This window comes from Semicossyphus pulcher, unplaced genomic scaffold (genome assembly GCF_022749685.1).
Source record: "Semicossyphus pulcher isolate SPU_LCO1_2020_fin unplaced genomic scaffold, fSemPul1.0.p SCAF_6, whole genome shotgun sequence".
Taxonomy (NCBI): domain Eukaryota; kingdom Metazoa; phylum Chordata; class Actinopteri; order Labriformes; family Labridae; genus Semicossyphus; species Semicossyphus pulcher.
The window spans coordinates 26,637,258-26,657,379 of record NW_027211737.1 but is presented as its reverse complement, the minus strand read 5'-3'; the positions used below and the strand labels follow the sequence as shown (position 1 = coordinate 26,657,379).

The window sequence follows — 20,122 nt, the reverse complement described above, 5'->3', positions numbered from 1 at the left end:
GACCTCGGCACGCCGACAAACACAATGCGCAGGGCTGTATGCATGTCAGAGATGAACAAGAGCGTTTCCCCGCTCGTCCCGTGTGGCCCCAATTTACTCTAAACGCTCCAGACAAGGCCACGGAGCTCAGGCTGTGTTGTTTTGCTTCTTCTGCGGTTGTTTCGGTGAAATGTAGAGTTGATTTCAATACTGTGTTTGTGCTTGTTTGTCAGTGGTAGCTGGGGAGGATAATTTACATAAAACAACATCCTGTAAGCATGAAATGTTTTATTGATGCTGACCAAAAGGCTTTTGTTTGGCAGTTAAAAGTTTTAGGATAGCAATATGATCAAGGCTTTTTTAAAGGATCATCCCACCATGATTAGCTTTAATCATCACTTGTGCAAAGTTTGAACAGTAACTATTTGTTTGTCTTTTAAGCTATGAATCAATTGCTAATTTTTAGCTGTAGTGGCAATGTTGTTCTGTTGGTCAACCAGCCGGTCAGCCACTGAAAGCTTAATTTGACCTTAAAATGGATAACCATGAAATATTGCAGACACCAACATTTTAATTCATCCAATATGTAAGTTAACCAAACGCTGACGTCATTCCCATCAGCCTCAGCAGTTGTTTGTTTGGGAGGAAAATTAACAAATGTTATGTATAGAATGTAGAACAACATGCTTCATTATACCTGCTCAACATTAGTGTGTTAGCATAATAATTGTGAGCATGCTGCCATGCTAGCATTAGCATTTAGCTCAAATACCCACTTTGCTAAGTATAGCCCCACAGAGCTGTTAGTATGGAACTAGACCAAAAGTCCTGCTATAAAAAAATGCCCTCTGGCAAAAATATAATACATCTAAATCTAGTGTTGTTAAAGATTGTTAAAGATACTCACTTTGATTAATAATGTATTTTTATAGGGTTAAATTATCATGTTATGTTCTTAAACCTCCAGGTATTTATTTTCCCTTGTTGAAAAAGTCCTGATGTTATAAATATGTTGTTAGTTGTGTGAGGACTCCAATATACTTGTGACCTGACTTACTTGTAGTCAGCAATCTGGGTATTAAAGTAGCAGCATTAAATATACGGAACATACTGTTTGTGTGTACGAGGGCCACATTAAAGACAGAAATATCAGATTACAAGAATAAAGTTGTAATAATATTATTTTATGAGAAAAAGTTGTAATTTTAGGCTATTGTTAGCCTATATGTTATGGGATCAGAAGAGTAGCAGAAGTTATACTTCTAAATGACAGCACAGGAGGCTCAACTTTAGCTGGAGCTGTATTTATCGAACACCACCTGGTAGCATGGAAGCAAAGCATACATGTACTTCTTGAGAACATGGGAAATCTCCTAGGTTTCCCTGCAGACTGTGTTTTAGAGTTTTAGTTTTAGTTTTAGTTTTAGAGTGATGACTCTAAAACGTGACATTGTTTAAAAATGACTCCTGATTTTAGTCATTTAAGCGCAGGCAGCAGGCTGCTCTTCTGAGCTTTCCCTTCAAAATAACATATTGGCTAAAATTAAAATTTCTTGTAAAATTAAAACTTTATCCTCATAATCTCTGATGTTCTTTCCTTTTAATGTGATCCTAATACTGAGAGAGAGGCTGACTCACCCTGCAGATAATAATAGGACAACTTGACATGTATAAATAAGGATGTTAAGAGTAAATAGCTGTGTGGCTGGAAAGAAATGCCACAAGTGACCTGTTGATTGTGTTGCTTATGGTCACCATGGTTACTGGCATTGGCAGTCATTAAAAGGCACCGTGCAGTTTGTCCTTCTTCACCTCAGTGTCAAAGGTCAAATGCAGGTGGCATAAAAAAAAACAAATAATTGCTAAAGAACGACGAGAGAAGACGGCTTCTTCAAATGAGTTATAGACTGATTGAGTTTGCTTTGTTATGTGGAGCAGAGATACATATAAGTCTGCAGATACATGTTATAGGTGATTACATGTTTCATCATTTTGAATCTAAAAATAGTTTCTTCTAATTTCTATCTTTCCCATAATATTTGTATTATTTTAAAGATAAATCTGTCACAGATTTTCTGATGTGATATATTTTTTATCACGTGTCCCCTTCAATGTTGCACCTCCACGCAGCGCGTTATCAGTGTTGATTGTTGACAATTATTCGGAGATGACAAGTGTTGATTGGAGAACTGTTTGATTTGTTTGTGTGGCAGCTGCTCGGGGCTCATTAAAGTGTTAGAATAATGCCAAGGATGTGAATGAAACACGGGCACAGTGCTGATTGGGAAAAAATCAGCGGTAATTGGAAGACCTGCCTTAATGACACTTACCACTTTAAAATCAGCCAACAGAGCAACACTTCATATGTAACAATATGTTTGGTCATGTTCTTTTTTTTCCTTTCTTGTCTCGTGAAATTCTAGAAATGATGGTGAAGCTACAATGAAGACTGATTGCCCCAAATGTTCGTGACAAATGTTTCCCAGAAGTCTTTAACGACCAACATGCAGTGAAGAACGAGATAAATTTGTTTGCAATGTACCATAAAGAAGGACAAAATCTTATCTTCCATACAATGATATTTCAGTGCAGCATCCGGACATGCTATGTGGGACACGACTTTCTAGAACCTACTGAAAGTAACAACCACGGGGTGGTGCAGAGGAAAATAACCAAGAGAATATTTCCTCTGTAGTGGTGACCTTCATTGTGTAGTGTGGTAAAATATCGTCTATTTTCAGTCTGAATGCATCAGGAATGTAATGAACCACATGTGGAATGGCTGCAGCTCCACATGTTATACAGGCTGAAATATGTAAATCACATGTTGACCTCTGTTGTCATTTAGTGTCCAAAAGCTCCTTACAGCGGAGAGGACTTCTGCATAAAGGCGGGGTCTTACTGGCAACAATATTCGGCCCTTGTTAATGTCATCACTGCTGCAGGTAGCAGGATTTAACTTGGCAATGGCACCAATGACCTTTTGCGCTCCACTTTTTTGCATCTCCAGTCCTTATTCATGCATTTTATCTGTACTTCCATTCAACTCCGCTCTCTCTTTCTCTTGATTTGATAAATTCACGCTTGACCTCTCTGGCTTGACCTCTGCTCGGACATTACATGGACTGATCCAGTTAAAGGGAAGGGAGGGGGGTTGACACAGTGGGAAGCATTGCACCTGCCTCACAGTATTGTTTGCCTGTTGGCAATTTGGGACTGTGTTACCCCAAGTCAGACTGGTCATTTCAACATAAAGGGCCATGGCAGGGAGGGCAATTGTTTTTCCTATATCTTTTCCCCCAGCATTGCTGGTGGTGGCCTTGTGACCCAGTAAGCTTGAATGTGCCAGGATGGCCAGATTACCTCATGGAGGTGTGTCTAGTTCAGGCAGGAAGACTATAATTCTTTCAGGGTCATAGTCTACTTCTAATTCATCTCTCTCGTGCATGCTCACTCACATTTCCTGCTTTCGTTGTTTGGGGCTGTCATTCGGAAATCAGCTGTCTCATCAGCTGATCTCATCTATCCAACAGCCCAGTGTCTCACCCTCATCTTTCTGCTCTCCTTTTAAATATGATCTTTATCTGCCTCTAGTTCTTTCATGCTGATGATACGTGCGTCGCTGCACCTCCCCATCACCGTCCCATCTTCGCAGAATCATCAGCCATCGATTCATCATCCATCCAGCCTTTACAAAGTCATCAGCCACCATCACCAGTGTCGGGACTCCATGGGGGTTTATCCTGCTGCCGCTCAGATCAAACATCCTACGATCACAATATCTCCCCATAGAGTCCAAGCGCCAAAGAACTTCTCAATTCACAACATTCGTTGTCATTTGTTGTAACAGATAATCTTTCTTCATGTACTTGTCTCCTGATTGAACTAACACCTCATTGGGATTTCATGCTCAAACCTGGTTCTGTCAGAGTCAGGCTCAGTGCGACCACTACTGCTGTGTTCAGCTCTCTCAAATCTGGTGTAGTCAATGAACTTTAAAATGTAATAACAGAGGTGTCTAATGTTTCAAAGACATTTCTTTTTCTTACTTCACTACTGAAGAAGTTTCTTCCTCAAACAGTAGAAGTCTACGGGCTCAAAGAAGAGACCAGACAGCCTGGACTGCCTGAGAATGTCCTGTTGGCAAGCTGAAAGTCCTGAGAAATATTTCTAAAATACTCAAATATCGTGATTTGTTCTGTATGTTATATATTTCATTCAATTTAGCGTTTAGTTATAATTTTCTGTTTTACATTATCACTTACCCTTCTCTTGTGTATGTACCTTTACTTCCTGCCTTTGTGTCTTTTCCAAATTGGCCCTGGTTTTCAACACATTAAAATAATGATGAAATTATTCTTGTTTTCAGCAAACAGTATACATTTAACATGTTCTGTCTCACTCATAAACCCAGTATAAAACCTAAAGAAAGCACCATGCTTCTGAATTCGTTACCTTTTCAGCGTATCGCAATGAGTGTCACGCTGACAGTTAACTATCACGCCAAGAAGAAAGTCTGTCCTTTCTTTAGATATCCAGGAGGCATACTACTTCCTCCATTAAGTAACAGGTACCAAATACTGTGCAATCATGGCATCCTAACACACCCCATCAAGTTCCATAAGGTTATGTTTTTGTCTCAGTATATTTTTCATTTTGTCACTTTTTTTGAAACGTACCTCCTGTGCTCTGTCTTTCAGACTTCCTGCTCCCCGTGTTGTCAGCTCTGCTCTAACTGGCCTCACCTGTGTCTCGTCTTCCCCTGATCGTCTTTATACCTTGTCTGTCTTCCCTCTGGTTGCCAGTTCGTTGTGAGTTCCTTTGTGTCACCTCGTCCCGGTCTTTTTCCTTAGTGCTTGTGAGTTTTTCTGTGAATTGACCTTTGCCTGCTCCTCTGGATAAGTTTGCTTGTGGATCTGATTTACTGTGTACTGAACCTTGGATTGAATTTAACACTCTGCTTGTAGTGTGTACCCTGCTTAAGGGTCCCAGAGGTTTGTAAAATGTTCTCACCCTTAGACTAATGTGTGTATGTGTGTGTGTGTGTGTGTGTGTGTGTGTGTGTGTGTGTTAGTGTGTTAATTTGTGGCTGAGACTGGCTTGAGTTGATGGAGAGGTCATACATCATGTAAAGCTTAGATTTGTCTTAGTGAGATCTGTGATTTCCTCTGAATTCAGATGAACCAGTTTTTAATCAGGACGCGATCACAGACAAATTTGACAGATAACACTGCAGACGATCATGCGTGTTTTTTCACCCCGCCTGTGTCTGTATGTCTGCCATGGTTGTTGCTATGGTAACGGACCCACAAGCGGGGAAACAGAGCAAAGCCTTTTCACAAGCAGCTCTGTTTTTCTCGTTGAAGTTTCAAGCTTGTAGGTCTGTACAGCTTTTACACAAAATGGATGTTAAAACATAAAATGTGACATTTCTTTCATCTCAGAAGCTTCTTTGTGGATTGATTGGGCTAAATTACTAAGCATGTGGGTTAGATCTGTTTAAAATATGTTTTAGAGTCCAAATGCAGTCTCTGGTATATTCAAGTATAGTTCCAATGCCTCTCTGATTGTTTTGTCTATTGTATTCAGCTGCACATATACTCCATGTGCATAGGCGTAGCCCCGGCACCGGCGCTAGCTGAATTCAAGTTGCTACAGGGTCTTAACTAGCTGCCATCACAAATGGCTTTAACATCACTAGCTACATCAGCTGAACATACTTGGACTGAATTTGCTTATTTGATGCATTTAGCCAGTGAATGTTTATGGTAAATACCATAATTAGTCACACAAACACACCTTTACTTACTATTCTTGGTTATCATCTGTTTTCTTCCTTCTTTTCTTTGCTTTTGAAGGATATGTCCATTTTTGTGACATTACTTTTTTTGCTGCTTTTTCCATGGAAGCAGAGGGGAGGACTAACATGCGCATGAACGTGGCTGTGCACCAGCTCCGACAGAGATAGCAGGGATTGATTAAACTAGTAAAATTATATTGGCCAGCTGCCAGTTCGTTAACATATTATTGCTTTTTATGTATTATTACCAGTAACATAATAACATAATATATCACTAAAAATACATTTCAAGCACTCTTGGGGGGCCCCCTGGTGGCGACAGGGACCCTAAGCAGACGCTTAGTTCGCTTTTGCCTCGGCCAATTCTGTGTCTAATATTGTGAAATTGTAATTCCCTGCACGTGGAACTCCAGGGGTTGGCATAGTCATCATGCTAAAGAGTATAGCTTGTATAGTATAGTAGTATATTTGAGGTGCCTTCAAATGAAATGGCAGTGTAAAATCTGTGGATTCAGAGCAACAAGGGGTGATCTTCTGCAACACAACAGACTACAGTCAAAAAATTGTCACTTTACATTAGGCTATTTAGCAGAACTATGGCCATGGTTTCTTAAAACTGCACTTTTATGTCCATTTAATGGTTTAGTTTAACATACAATACGAACACTGCATGTGTATTTGTTTGAGTTGTTGTAGCTGTACATAAATTTTAAGATCATGTTAGCAACATAAACAATAAAGTGAAGAGTTCTTAATTGACCAGTCACGTATCAGCAGGCTGCTGGGTAAGCAGGAAAAACAGCAGGTGAAGAGCGAAAGCAGGCGAAACGTCAGCGGCTATCTGACGATGATTTAGCTTCTTATTAATCTCTTTAAACAGACATCTGTATGTTAACAGCAAACAATCCGTTCTAGATCGAACATTCAACCGGAAATAAATTCCCTGAAGCGGTGTCACGAAAACCGTTTAGCATTCAGATTTCCCGACTTCCTTAAATGCATCAGAAATGATCGATCCGACCTCCGTTCAACAAACAAGCGTTTTAAAAGTACTGTACTTCTCCTCTAGAGGACAGACCTTACCTTAACTAATCTGCATCATGATGTTGAAATTTCGGCAAAGGTAAGACCCGTTAATTAATGTAAATCACGAGAGAAGCGGTTTGTTTTTCTGTAAATAATGCACCACGCGGAAAAGGAAGTCGTTTATCGTTAACCACCGGCTACATGCTGCGGCATGTTCACTGTTGTGCCCAGAGGCGATATCGTCGTCAGTGTAGTCGATAGGATCCGAGATTGCCCAGTCCCCAACGCTCTTGAACCCCTCACCATACACAGCCTGTGGCAAGCGCGTGCGCCTTTCATCTTCATCTACTCGGTCTGGCAGCTTGTGTGGGAACGACATAAAAAGCGGAAGAATAATGACTCAGCAACTTCACATTTTAAGTTTTCCCGTGAAATAGAGGAAGGAAAAACATGTGAGTAAGCAGGTATTTTATTACAATAATATTTAGTAACTTTTGAGTCATAAGATACAAATGAAGGACTGATTTTATGATAAGCTAGCTCACAGAATGAGGCAAAGCTAATGTTAGCATTAACCGTTTAACCATTAACGGCTGCTGACAAGATGACCGTTTGTGCTTACAGTTTTTCTGCTGTGACAGTTAGCAGGTCTTCTCAGTTGTTAACTGAATAAATTGAAGCTCTAATCAGTTGGTTTAAAATTTTGATGGTTAGATATTAATCAGTTTTCTGACTTTTAGTTGAAAAAATCCATCACCTTAAGTGTAATAAGATAAGATATGACTTTATTAATCCTGAAGGAAATTATAGTGCCAGATAGCTCCAAAAAATACAGTACAATAAGAGAAATACAAAAAACAACGAAAGTATCAGTGAAAATATAAAATCTAAAGTGTATTGGTTAATGCAAAATATACCAAATGAATTTAATGCAACAAATTAAAAATTAATGCAATAAAAATTACATTTATGTTTATGTTCAATTAAAATTTTAATATATCCATCACTGAATGTGGTAATGTGCCATCTTTAGAAACAGTTTTTTGTCACTGATATGAACTTCTATCAATCATCTTATTCTATTGTTTCCTTTTTTATTTTTGTAATGCCTATTCTTTAATCAGACTCTTTACTTTTTCTATTCCTGTCTCTAACACTGTTATTTTTGTTATTACTATTTAACATGCATATTGAAAAAATGCATACTTATGGCATAGCCTAGTATTGTAAAACAAAATAATTAGGGACGTAAGATATTATCGGCACGTAATCGGTATCTGCAAATTATGGCTTTAAAATGACATATCGGCATCGGCAGATATGTCATATTTCTGCCGATAAAACAATGCTTTAATTATACCTATATGCTCGATGATTCCCTAAAAAAGCTTGACGAAATGCGACAACATAAACTCGGCATGAGTGTGCACATGCACTGCCTGCACAACGCCTCTTCCATCAAGGATGAAGAAGGGTGCAAGATATCTGAGGTATGGCAGTTTTCCATAGTCTCTAAAACGGAAAGCAAGGTTGATTTCATATTATGTATTTGTTCCGTGCAAGAGGTAAAATTTGCCCTAGTTGTGGCTATTGTCAGGATTGTCTTAGGGAGAGCATCCTCCAAGCCTGTCTAAGTTGTATGAATATTAATTTTTATCTGAAAGAAAATGTTACATACAAATAAATATGGCATTGTGTACATAACCTAAGTACTCGTAGTGTTTAAGTCTTTTATTGCCCAGTGAATGTGTACATTTTAAAAAGCACTGTATTACTGTATTATGTTATTTCTGCATTTCTGCGAGTAGGCATGATATCAATTCCACTACAGGGGAGACTTGATGTTCTCTGCAATTAGGTGGAAAAAAACATGTGCCTAATATATTGGTATCAGCAAAAATAGTTGGAAAATATCAGCATATCGGCAAAAAATCTATATCGTGCATCCCTAAAAATGATGCATTGGTTGTCAACCATCAGCAGCAGACACCATGAGGCTTTGACTGTGTTGTGATGGCGCAGGAGGACTGTTTTCATGTATGAGTGTGTTTCTTTATTGTAGGTTGTCCGTGAGGTTGACACAGTTTAATGTCAGCTGACTCGTCTGACTGTTGATCATAACCAGATGGGTCTCAGTGCTTTTTGGATGGAGGTGAGTAGAAAACTAAACAAATTTAAAATACACCAGGCCTGCGTGTTATGAGGACAATTTGCAGTGTGTGTTAACAGTATTGCAATAAAGCAGCTGGGGGACAAGTCAGCAGATTAATAAGGACTTCATGATATAATTTGTTACTCATTAGTTGATCTTGAAAGTTCTTCTGGTGTTACAAAGACAATTGCCATAGCAACATGTATTTGAAGACGCTTTTCCAGGACCATGCTGGCAGTGAAAACGTGTGAATGTTTTAACAGACCTACAACCACAGTTGCTAAAGGTAGGGCCACCCAGCTAACTATGTTGAGTTTGCTGACTGGTTTATTTGATGTATTTTCATTTGAGTTGAGTATAGGGAGATGATCATGAAGAGACATGTAACATAAGAAAGGTACACACCTGTGATTTCTAGTTAGCCTAACCCCTAAAACCCTAGCCCATTTTTGGGGTCGCCTGACTCTCCTGTATTTATTTTGTTTTTCTAACCTATTGAAGCACTCAGCATCATGTATCATTTGATTCAGGAGACCCTTAACTTTTACTCTGGCTCATTTAAAGTCGCAGTTTTACATTAGTTTTGTCTGATAATGGATATATACCAGATTCTTTTTTTACTGTGACTAAACATCAGGCATCAATTTTTTTTACTTAAGAAATTTTTACTTACATGTTTTAGACTTCCAAATAATTTTTTGTTCACATCAAACCTTTCCTAAGCCAGTTTCAGCAATTTATTACAGTATTATTTTAGGCATTTTTCAGTGAAAAAACAGGTGTATTCCTAAGTATCATTTACTGACCATGTAGATGTGTCCAAAAAAGGTTCTAAGAGTAAATAGAAATGTTATTATTATCAGAACAAAGGATACTGAAGCTTAAGTGACTTTTTATCAGAGAAATATATTATCAACTGAAAATGAACAAATGCAAACATTGTAACACATGGTGAAACTGTCTTGATGTGGCCCTCTTCCTGTGCTGGCAGCCCGGACCCTCCTGTATACAGGCTGCAGCATCAGTGTCTGCAGGAGGCATGCTGACAGGGACAGTTGCCTGTCCATCCTCTCTCTCATTCTCTGGACTAAAATAAAAAGAGAAGATGTGCATGTATAAATCTCTACAAATGTCTTTTCGTTTATGCTTTTATTTTTTGTCATCCTACCTCATATTCACACACAGACTTCAAAACTTTTGATTTGAAACACACTGTATACCCCTGCTAACATTTCTAGCTAACTTGAAAGCATCAGCAACTGAATTGTGATGCAATGCATCTAAAATAAACAACCTTCTTCTGACAAACTATAAAAAGGGCACATCTGATGACGCAATACATGAAACACTTTGCTGGTCATGTCTTTTACTGAAAACAAATAGTAATGTTACATTGTTGACTCTTGAGGTTTGTTTGTGTGTGAATGGCAATCTATTAAAATGAAACCGAACAATAAATAAGGTTACGTTACTAAATAATTGTCTTTCAAAGGATCGATGCGGCGGCTGGACTCCTCGCTGCACCAGGTGTCGGCATCTCCAATGCTTCATCAGTTGTGTACCGTTGTGTTGACATGTTTAATGTTGTGTTCTTTTGTGCTGTGTAGTGTAAATGTCTTGCAAATCTGTTGTATTTATGTTTGTTTATACCATTTTTTGTTTGCAGATACTCGTCTTGTTTTTCGCTCCGTCTATTCAAATTTCCCAGCAAACACCTTGATTAGTGGAGTAGATGATGGTCATGGGCAAACATTAGCCTGCTCGACTTGCTTTGGTTTAAATGAAGCCGTTATTGACTGAAAAAAGCTTTGACAACCCCCCACAAGGAAGTGATGAGACATTTGTCTTATTCATCATTATTCACTAAACTTCATGAAGTGCCAGACAGACACCAAACAATTTTATCGAAGTACTGCCATTCACAATTGAATGCTTGACACATTCCTCATGAATGCTGTCTTAATAAACATATCTGCAATGGCGTTTATATCGAAATAACTATCAAACCTGCTGAATAAAATACAATGAGAACTTAATTTTAAATCCAACAATTATAATAATAATAATAACAAATTAAGACTTTATTCACATCAATTTACAGTTAGGCGTTAGTATTATAGATACTTGACTAGGCCAGTAGCAAACTTGTCAACAAAGAAGTGTCCGACTTTATGACTCCTCCCCCGACTGCAATCGGCTACTCTCGCCTGTTGTCGAGGCGAGCCGGTGTACCAGATTAACTGGTGCTTGAATTAACTGGTGTCGGTCAACAATGTGACAGTTTATTGTAGCACTGAACAGGTATCGACACAGTCATTTACATTAGACATCGTTTCAAACTGATTTACAGGTTGAAGTTCCCTGGGACTGTGCAGCAAGATACGCAAGCAACGTAGAAACTAAATTCGAGAGTTATTGACAGTTACTTGTGGATAACTTTCATCTTTCATCTGTCATCTGTGCACGTCAGTGCTCTGGCATCATAAAAACGAGCGCTGAGATCGCCTTTGCAACCACAGCCGCACACAGCGAAACGTCACAAGTTAATTCAAACTTCAGCTGACCAGTTAATGTGTTCTTTTACACCACAGATGACTCCTGCTTTAGATGTATTGAGTTTGAGTTATTGTGACCTGCTCACCGATTTGACGATCCTCTCTAGTTACTCGATGTTTCCGTGGCATTACTTTATTTTAAGAAAACAGAAACAGAGACGACACGTTTGTAGCGATCAGCGGTGGCGAGTGTATGGTCCACTATTGTCATGTAATGTTGTCCACAGAAAAATGAGTGTTTCAGCAAACTGTGTGTCTTACAATGTCTCAAAAGACACCGATTAATTAATGAAATACAGCAGCGAAAAAGTAGTAGTGTATTTCCTCGTTTGTGTACAACGGACTCATAAGCCACGCCCACACACATCCTGTGACCGCCACCAGTTAATTCAACACCAGTTAAACTGTGACACCGGCAGTCATCTCAAACGCACCTACAAAAAAACAGAAAGTGAAACAAAGTCAGTTAGCGATCATCCATTTTGAGACGACTGAGCACAAGGAATAAAAGGTGAGACTGAGGCAGGGTGAGAGTAAATTCAATGTTATTATTGTTAAATTGTCAAAGTCTGTGATTAATATGTGAAGGAAGATTGAAAGAACAATACACATTATTAATTTGATGATTTTAGAGACAAATTTCATATCAGTCTCAGAAACGGGAAATGGTCAAGTACAACGCAGATAGTGAGATTATGTCAACAGATCAGACTAGGGGCAAAATCACAGTAAATTAGCGGACAAACAGGCAGAACCAGGCAGATATTCAGGTTAGTAAAATACACTAGACAATCTGGCAAAAACAGTGAACATGGTTTTGACATACTTTAATAGGGACTCGACAACATCGGGACCAGTTTACTCCTCAGGGCCCGACATCGGACGCTCTCTGTCAACACCCAATCAGTTCTGTTACGTAATGTAAACAATCCTATTGTATATCTCCGTATGTCCCTACTGTAAATGCATAGATTGTCGCTGTTTATAAAGCTTTTTTGTTTTGATCGCTACATCATTAATAACGTCCCTCGTGCACACGTGGCTCACGTGCTTAATTAAACTTAATTAAACAGACTGCTGATGCAGACAGGCAACAAAGCAGACACAGACAGAACAAGGGCGGCGGGGCAAGCAGCTGGGCAGAGAGCAGAGGTGAAGTTGTGTTGGGGGGACTGAAGCAAAGCAAAGTGATCAGATTAAAGTAGATTGTGAATTAGAACTTACTAAGGTGAAGAAGAGAGTGCAATTAAAGTGTGAAAGTAAGAAATAACCCTCTAGAAACAGGGTAACCCAGACTGAGTAAGTCTACATGTGATGTGCTTCTCACAGAAATCATTGATATATGTGATTAATTAATGACAAAGCCTGTAATTAATGAGATGATTTTTTTAATCCCCCCCCCCAGAAGATGAGTGATTGTGTGGAGAAAGAGGAGGACAGAGCAAAGTCTCCTATGCCCAGCTGTCTATCTATGAAGAGTGAGCGGTCTAAAGGTATTGGTGCGGACTTCAGTAAGGAACCAGGACCCTCAGAAACAAAGTAAGGGAACTTTTTAACCACGAAACTCTCTAGCAACAGCATTTTGAGTACAGAAAACCAGGGTTGTCATGTTACCTGAATTGCAATCTCAGATCCCATCGGCTATAGTCTGAGATGATATAGCCTCTGGGGACACCAGTGAACATGCAGGGTGGTAAGCAATAAACGACTTCCTTTTCTGCATACTGCATTGTTGCAAATAGAAAAAACGTTTTCTTGTGATTTATTTAAATTAATGGGTCTTACCTTTGCCGAAATTTCAACAGATTTGCAAATTTGTTAGAAGTAAAAATTCAAGCGTTGTCAGGTCTGTCCTCAAGAGGAGAAGAAAACTTTTAAAATGCTTTCGTGACACCGCGTCAAGGGAATTCATCTCAAGTTAAATTTCAGATCTAGAACAGATTGTTAGCTGAACTTGTTGCAGATGTCTGTTTTTAGAGATTAACAAGAAGCTAAATCATCGTCAGATCACGCTGATGGGAGCAGGGATGGCATCACAGCGCATTACGTTCCGCCTGCTTTAGCTCTCCTCGCGGACTGTTTTTTTGTGCATACGCTGCAGCCTGCTGATACGTGATTGGTCAATATTACTCACACTACAAGCGTAGTACACTTGCCTTCCTGGAAATCCACGTCCCTGTCTACAGAGTCTTCTGTGTAGACTGTTCTACTAAGTAGAATCTGTAAATAGAGATTACCTGAATTGTAAATTTCAATATGATATCGATAAAGAACTCCATTCTCGATACCTCTTTTGAAACAATGGCATGACGCTTAAAAAGTCTGCACCTTCATGCAGGATTGTGTGTAGTTGTGTGCATCAGGGTTTCTGTTTAAGAAAATCTGTGGCGGTCCACGTGTCCTGGAAGCTTTAATGTTACGGACAAATGGGTAAAACTACAGCCAAATATTATCTGCATTTATTGAGATGAAAAACAATAGGCAGGCTATATCAAGGGCGTAGAAGAGTGTATGGAAATTACTGAATTGTCCCTACTAATAATTTTGTCCAAAAATGTATATATGATACGTGTAACTGTTGCACTTCGTGTGGTGTATGTGAGACAGCGATCACTTTGTCAACAAACAAGGACTCCCGTCTACAGTTCAGTTCATACACTTCAATAAACTGAAATGTGTGCAGTGGAACAACGTGTCTCATGCTCAAATGACCACCTTTTTGCGCCGCGCCTGCGTTGTCTATATGCATGCGCACTCTCTCTCTCCCTCTCTTTACACGAGTGCATTATACATGGTAATATTAATTAATGTCACTGCCCGAATGTCTTTGGTTACAGTTGGACATTTGAAATGAAAACACCTCATCAAAAAGATGTGCGGTATCAAAAGTTACGTTTATCTGTTATAATTAATGGATAAAATGCTGCTGGCACACTGGAGACGGGGATCAAGCAGGTTACCTTGCCCTTCTTGGCCCCCTCGGGATACATTTCACTGAAATCTCTGATGAGGACTTTACAGGCTGTGGAGAAATTAACGGCTCCATAGCCACGGAGCGCTGTCATCACAGCGCTGGCATCTCTTGCACTTGTGGCATCGATAGAGGGGCTGTGGCTTGTGCTGCTGACGCGTCCTCTCCGGTAATTCCTTTGCCGAAATGACCAATAATGGTTCGGAACCAAGAATAACCTTAAATATGGATAACCTGGGAAAATGGTAAAAATCTGCCAGAAAAAAAAATCATTGTGCCCTCTGCCACTACCCAGCTAGCAGGGAACGTTCCCATAACTTTGTAACATGACCTACAAGTTCTAATTACATTTGAAAAAAAACAACGTTTCTAAACGTTTATATTTTCAGGATGTTATTGAGGCCTGGGATGTCAGAACGCCTTTTAGAAAACATTTGCTTGTTACGTAAAAACAAGGTAGAACATGCTCACTGCAACATTCTGAGGATCTTTTCAGGATGTAAGTATGACTTGAACTGTCAGAACGTGATTTATAAAACGTTCCTGAAATGTGATTTGAACATTCTCACTGCAACTTTCTGAAAATGTTTTCAGAGAACGTTCTCCTGCTATTAAAAGCAACATTCTGGGAACCAAATAAAAACTTCCCGCTCAAAACATTACCAGGACATCGCACATAACATTCTCAGAACAAAAGCTGGGTAGCCTCAATAAAGCATCATGAGAATAACAGTTTGATTTCTTCGGTAACTGCATTTTCAGGCTGCAGATATTTATGATTTTGTAAAAGCCCCACACAGTGTTTTGCATTTAATTTAAGAATGATTCATAATTTAAGGGATTTTCCTTGTTTCCCCAGAAAGCACAAGAGGAGTGTTTGTGAGGAGGGGCTGCTGTCCAGCTGTGTTTTATGTCAGAACGTCCTGAGAGATCCAGTTTCTACCAGCTGTGGACACTGGTTCTGCAGACAGTGCATCACCTCATACAAGGACCAGTCTGGTTCGTCTGGAGATTCCTCCTGTCCCCAGTGTGGAGAAAGATCTATAACAAGACCAGGACTGCAGATAGCCGGACAGACCAGCACTGTACAAAGTAAGATTTTCCATCTGCTGATGTCATTGTGTCTGAAAACAGGACTTTCTAATGTATTACAGGGAAATATGTGAGTATGCAGTGCCTTTAATATATATTAAACACATATTTTTCTTCTCTCTCAGCAGATAGTGGTCTTCAGGAGGTTTTAGATGAGCATAAGATCAGTCTGAGGGCGAGATGTGAACATGTGACTGAAGGAACTGATGAAGCAGGAAGTGGAACCCTCCTCAACAGGATCTACACTGAGCTCTACATTACAGAGGGACAAAGTGAAGAGGTAAATACCCAACATGAGGTGAGGCAGCTCGAGAGAGCTTCCAAGATGGAGACCCTCCATGAGACTTCAATCAAGTGCCATGACATCTTTAAAGCCTTACCTGATGAACAGAGGCACATCAGAGTCGTGCTGACCAACGGTGTTGCTGGTGTTGGAAAAACCTTCTCAGTGCAGAAGTTCACTCTGGACTGGGCAGAGGGCTCGGAAAACCAAGACATCAGTCTGGTTTTTCTGCTTTCATTCAGGGAGCTGAACTTGATCAGAGACGAGCAGTACAGTCTTCTCCAGCTGCTCCATGCTTTCCATCCAACATTACAGAAGCTCACAGCCGAGATGCTCGCTGTCTGTAAACTTTTGTTCATCTTTGACGGCCTGGATGAAAGCAGACTTTTATTAGATTTCCACAACAATCAGGTTGTGTCTGACGTCTCACAGAAGTCATCAGTCCATGTGCTGTTGACAAACCTCATCAAGGGGAATCTGCTTTCCTCAGCTCTCATCTGGATAACTTCGCGGCCTGCAGCAGCCAATCAGATCCCTGGAACATGTGTGGACAGGGTGACAGAAGTACGAGGCTTCACTGAGGACCAGAAGGAGGAGTACTTCAGGAGGAGGTTCAGTGATGAAGAGCTGTCCAACAGAATCATCTCACACATCAAAACAGCCAGGAGCCTCCACATCATGTGTCTAATCCCAGTCTTCTGCTGGATCACTGCTACAGTTCTGGAGCACATGTTGACCACAGACCAGAGAGGAGAGCTGCCCAGGACCCTGACTGACATGTTCTCACACTTCCTGCTGGTTCAGACAAAGAGGAAGAAGCAGAAGTATGATGAGGGACAAGAGACGAGTCCACAGGAGTTGACACAGGCTGACAGGGAAGTCCTTCTGAAGCTGGGGAGGCTGGCGTTCGAACATCTGGAGAAAGGAAACATCATGTTCTACCAAGAAGACCTGGAGCAGTGTGGTCTGGATGTCACAGAGGCCTCGGTGTACTCAGGAGTTTGTACAGAGATCTTCGAAAGAGAGTGTGTGATCTTCCAGAAAAAAGTCTACTGCTTTGTTCATCTGAGTGTTCAGGAGTTTCTGGCTGCAGTCTTCGTTTTCCACTGTTACACAGACAGGAACAGAGATGTAGTGGCGGCTCTCATTGGAAAGACATCCCTGGATGCCTTTCTGAAGAGTGCCATGGAGAAATCCCTTCAGAGTAAGAATGGCCACCTGGACCTGTTTGTTCGCTTCCTTCATGGCCTCTCCCTGAAGTCCAACCGAAGACTCTTAGGAGGCCTGCTGGGTCAGACAGTGGAAAGCCCAGAAAGGATCCAGAGAGTCATCAATAACCTGAAAGAGATGAACCGTGATAAGATCTCTCCTGACAGAAGCATCAACATCTTCCACTGTCTGATGGAGATGAAGGACGACTCGGTACATCAGGAGATCCAAGAGTTCCTGAAATCAGAGAACAGATCAGGAAAGAGATTCTCTGAGATCCACTGCTCTGCTCTGGCCTACATGCTGCAGATGTCAGAGGAGGTTCTGGATGAGTTGGACCTGAAGAAGTACAACACAACTGATCAGGGACGACTGAGACTGATTCCAGCTGTCAGGAACTGCAGAAAGGCTCTGTAAGTCATGATTTAAATAATAATACAGACACGTGTAGATACGTGTTGTAGGTCTTTGGTCTTTTTCTGATTTCCCCCCCGAGGATAAATAAAGTATTCCTGAATCTGATTAAAATCTACACATTATAACATAAAATTCAAAAAAATAGTAATTTATTGGGGGAAAAAAGGTATAATGTTACAGATCCTCTTAAGCCGATTTAAATTCTGAGAACAAACTGTCGATTTTTAGTAGATCTATAGTTGTGTTTATGGCTGTCAATTTAATCAACACAGATTTTATGTTTATTTCTAAAAATCATTACATCTAGTCTTCTATGAACCTTCCCTTGAGTGACAGGGGCGTCATGTTGACCTGGTAATAGAAGATAACAACTGTAGAGGTTGTGGTTTATCACTACATAAGCGTTTGAAAGTTATTATTACCTGAGTTGTCTCTACAAGGTGCTGTATAAAGCCAGACACACATTGTAAGACTCATTTTTTCTGCACTGAAAGCATTTTGTTTTTGAATTGTCTCTCTAGCCTCTAACTTTGTGGAGACATACTGTATATTGAAACAGATTACACTGAGATGTCTGTGCACATTATGTGAACCTGAGTGTTACTTATTTTCAATCTTCAAAAAAAGAAACTGTTTATTTTTCAAATGCATCGATTAAGTAATTTTTTATATTTCCTATTAATTCCTAATAATATATTTCGCAATGTTTACGTCATAACAGATTTTCCAATTGTGGAATATCGAAGACTCACTGTGAAGTTGTGGCCTCAGCTCTGAAGTCCAACCCCTCCCATCTGAGAGAGCTGGACCTGAGTGTCAATGGGCTGCAGGATGCTGGAGTGAAGCTGTTGTGTGTTGGTCTGCAGAGTCCAAACTGCAGACTGGAGACTCTGGAGTGAGTTCACTGACTCTCTGTTTCTATTGTAGTCCTCATGTTTTTAATTAAGAACTGAACCTAACTCATGTTTAGGAATTACTTACATCTATGACCATATATAGATTCTGTGTTGTTCATATTTTCATGTTTCTTTAAACTTAATTTATTCTGCAGTCACTAAAGACTTCTGTTTGTTAAAGAAACCAGAGAAAACGTCCTCTGTCAGTTTTTAGAGTAAATGAATGTTTATGATTTTCAGTAAATGGTCACAACTGTATCCAGAATAACCTCTTAACTAATGTTTGTTTAAATGATAAAGTTTACTGGCTGAAGTAGAAATGTTTCTTTAGTTTCAGTTGGTTACAAAAATCAGGACACACTGATGTTTATTTACACATTTAAAACTTGAACACAACAAAATGATTTTTAATGAATTTTGTCTCCATATCTTTTTTCTTTTTTCAGATTGAGTCGCTGCAGTTTGTCAGAGATCAGCTGTGCTTCTCTGGCCTCAGCTCTGAAGTCCAACCCCTCCCATCTGAGAGAGCTGGACCTGGAAGGAAACAAGCTGCAGGATTCAGGAGTGAAGCTGCTCTCGGATTTTCTGCAGAGTCCAAACTGCAGACTGGAGACTCTGAAGTCAGATAACGTTCTTTTTCTTCTATTCTGAGTTTAATATGATGTGAAAATGATGGTGAAACTAAACTTTAGACATTAGGCTGATATTATCCTGATCCACACCTGACTTTCATTAGTTTTTCTTTCTCATGTTTTTCAGATGTTAAGAAACAAATCTAAATGAAAATGACTAAATAAATGTTATCAATGTCAGCCATCAGATAATGATAGATATATTCAGTATTTGTTTTATCAACATTGTGATGAAGCTGTAAGTCATGATGCTGATACTGACTGAATAGTTCTAATTGTAGATGCTTTGATTTCAGGACTTCTCTATTAGTAACAGAATTAATACAGATTTATTCTGTTCACATTTATCCACCATTTGTCCTGATATATTTGGCATCTCTGGAAGCTTCTGGATCATGAAGTGAAATGTAAATCAGTTTCTCAGAGTTTGTATGTGTTTGGCTGCTCAACATGAGTTTGTATAGTCTGATCCACTGGTGGAGCTGGCAGAGTTGAAGAGGTGAAGTCACTAAAACTTCGTAGAAGTAGCAGCAGGTTGTAGTTAATCTAAATAAGAGCTATTTCTGTTTTTGTAATTTCCAGTATTTAACCTGCATCCTGTTGGGTTCAGGTGTTTGGAGGATCCATTTTAACTTCTTCATTCTAAACCCTCTTCAGCTGTCAACAGATTGTTAGACATTAACTGATGTAATGATGTTACATAATTATTCTTTATTCAGATTATTTCTTCAAAAATCAGGACACATTGATGTTTATTTCCACATTTAAAACTTGAACACAACAAATTGGATTTTTAATGAATTTTATCTCCATATCTTTTTTCTTTATTCAGATTGAGTCGCTGCAGTTTGTCAGTGATCAGCTGTGCTTCTCTGGCCTCAGCTTTGAAGTCCAACCCCTCCCATCTGAGAGAGCTGGACCTGAGTGACAACAAGCTGCAGAATTCTGGAGTGAAGCTGCTCTCTGATTTTCTGCAGAGTCCAAACTGCAGACTGGAGACTCTGAGGTCAGTTCACTGACTCTCTGTTACTATTGTAGACCTCATGTGTTTAATAAACTACTGAACCTAACTCATGTTTAGAAATAACCTACATCTATGACCATATATTG

The 20,122-nt window shown here is 39.6% G+C and overlaps 1 protein-coding gene across 2 annotated transcripts; it reads left to right on the top strand.

Annotated features, from left to right (window-relative positions):
- Positions 1-11,951: 11,951 nt before the first annotated feature.
- Positions 11,952-19,138, top strand: LOC138609947 (protein NLRC3-like). 2 transcript variants are annotated; one of them, XM_069682634.1, is made up of 6 exons: positions 11,952-12,023; positions 12,918-13,051; positions 15,343-15,575; positions 15,701-17,480; positions 18,206-18,379; positions 18,827-19,138. In XM_069682634.1, the coding sequence occupies exons 2-6, from the start codon at positions 12,921-12,923 to the stop codon at positions 19,029-19,031; spliced, it is 2,523 nt and encodes an 840-aa protein (XP_069538735.1). In that variant the 5' UTR covers positions 11,952-12,023; positions 12,918-12,920; the 3' UTR covers positions 19,032-19,138. The 2 variants fall into 2 exon arrangements, with proteins under 2 accessions (XP_069538735.1, XP_069538736.1); XM_069682635.1 differs by lacking the exons at positions 18,206-18,379; positions 18,827-19,138 and having other exon boundaries at positions 15,701-17,484.
- Positions 19,139-20,122: the final 984 nt, after the last annotated feature.

Bases quoted from the DNA above. Each gene is read 5' to 3' on its own strand.
- LOC138609947 (XM_069682634.1), top strand. From the start codon at position 12,921: ATGAGTGATTGTGTGGAGAAAGAGGAGGACAGAGCAAAGTCTCCTATG. The intron at 13,052-15,342 runs GTAAGGGAACTT...TTGTTTCCCCAG, and splicing joins CCAGGACCCTCAGAAACAAA to AAAGCACAAGAGGAGTGTTT. The intron at 15,576-15,700 runs GTAAGATTTTCC...CTTCTCTCTCAG, and splicing joins ACAGACCAGCACTGTACAAA to CAGATAGTGGTCTTCAGGAG.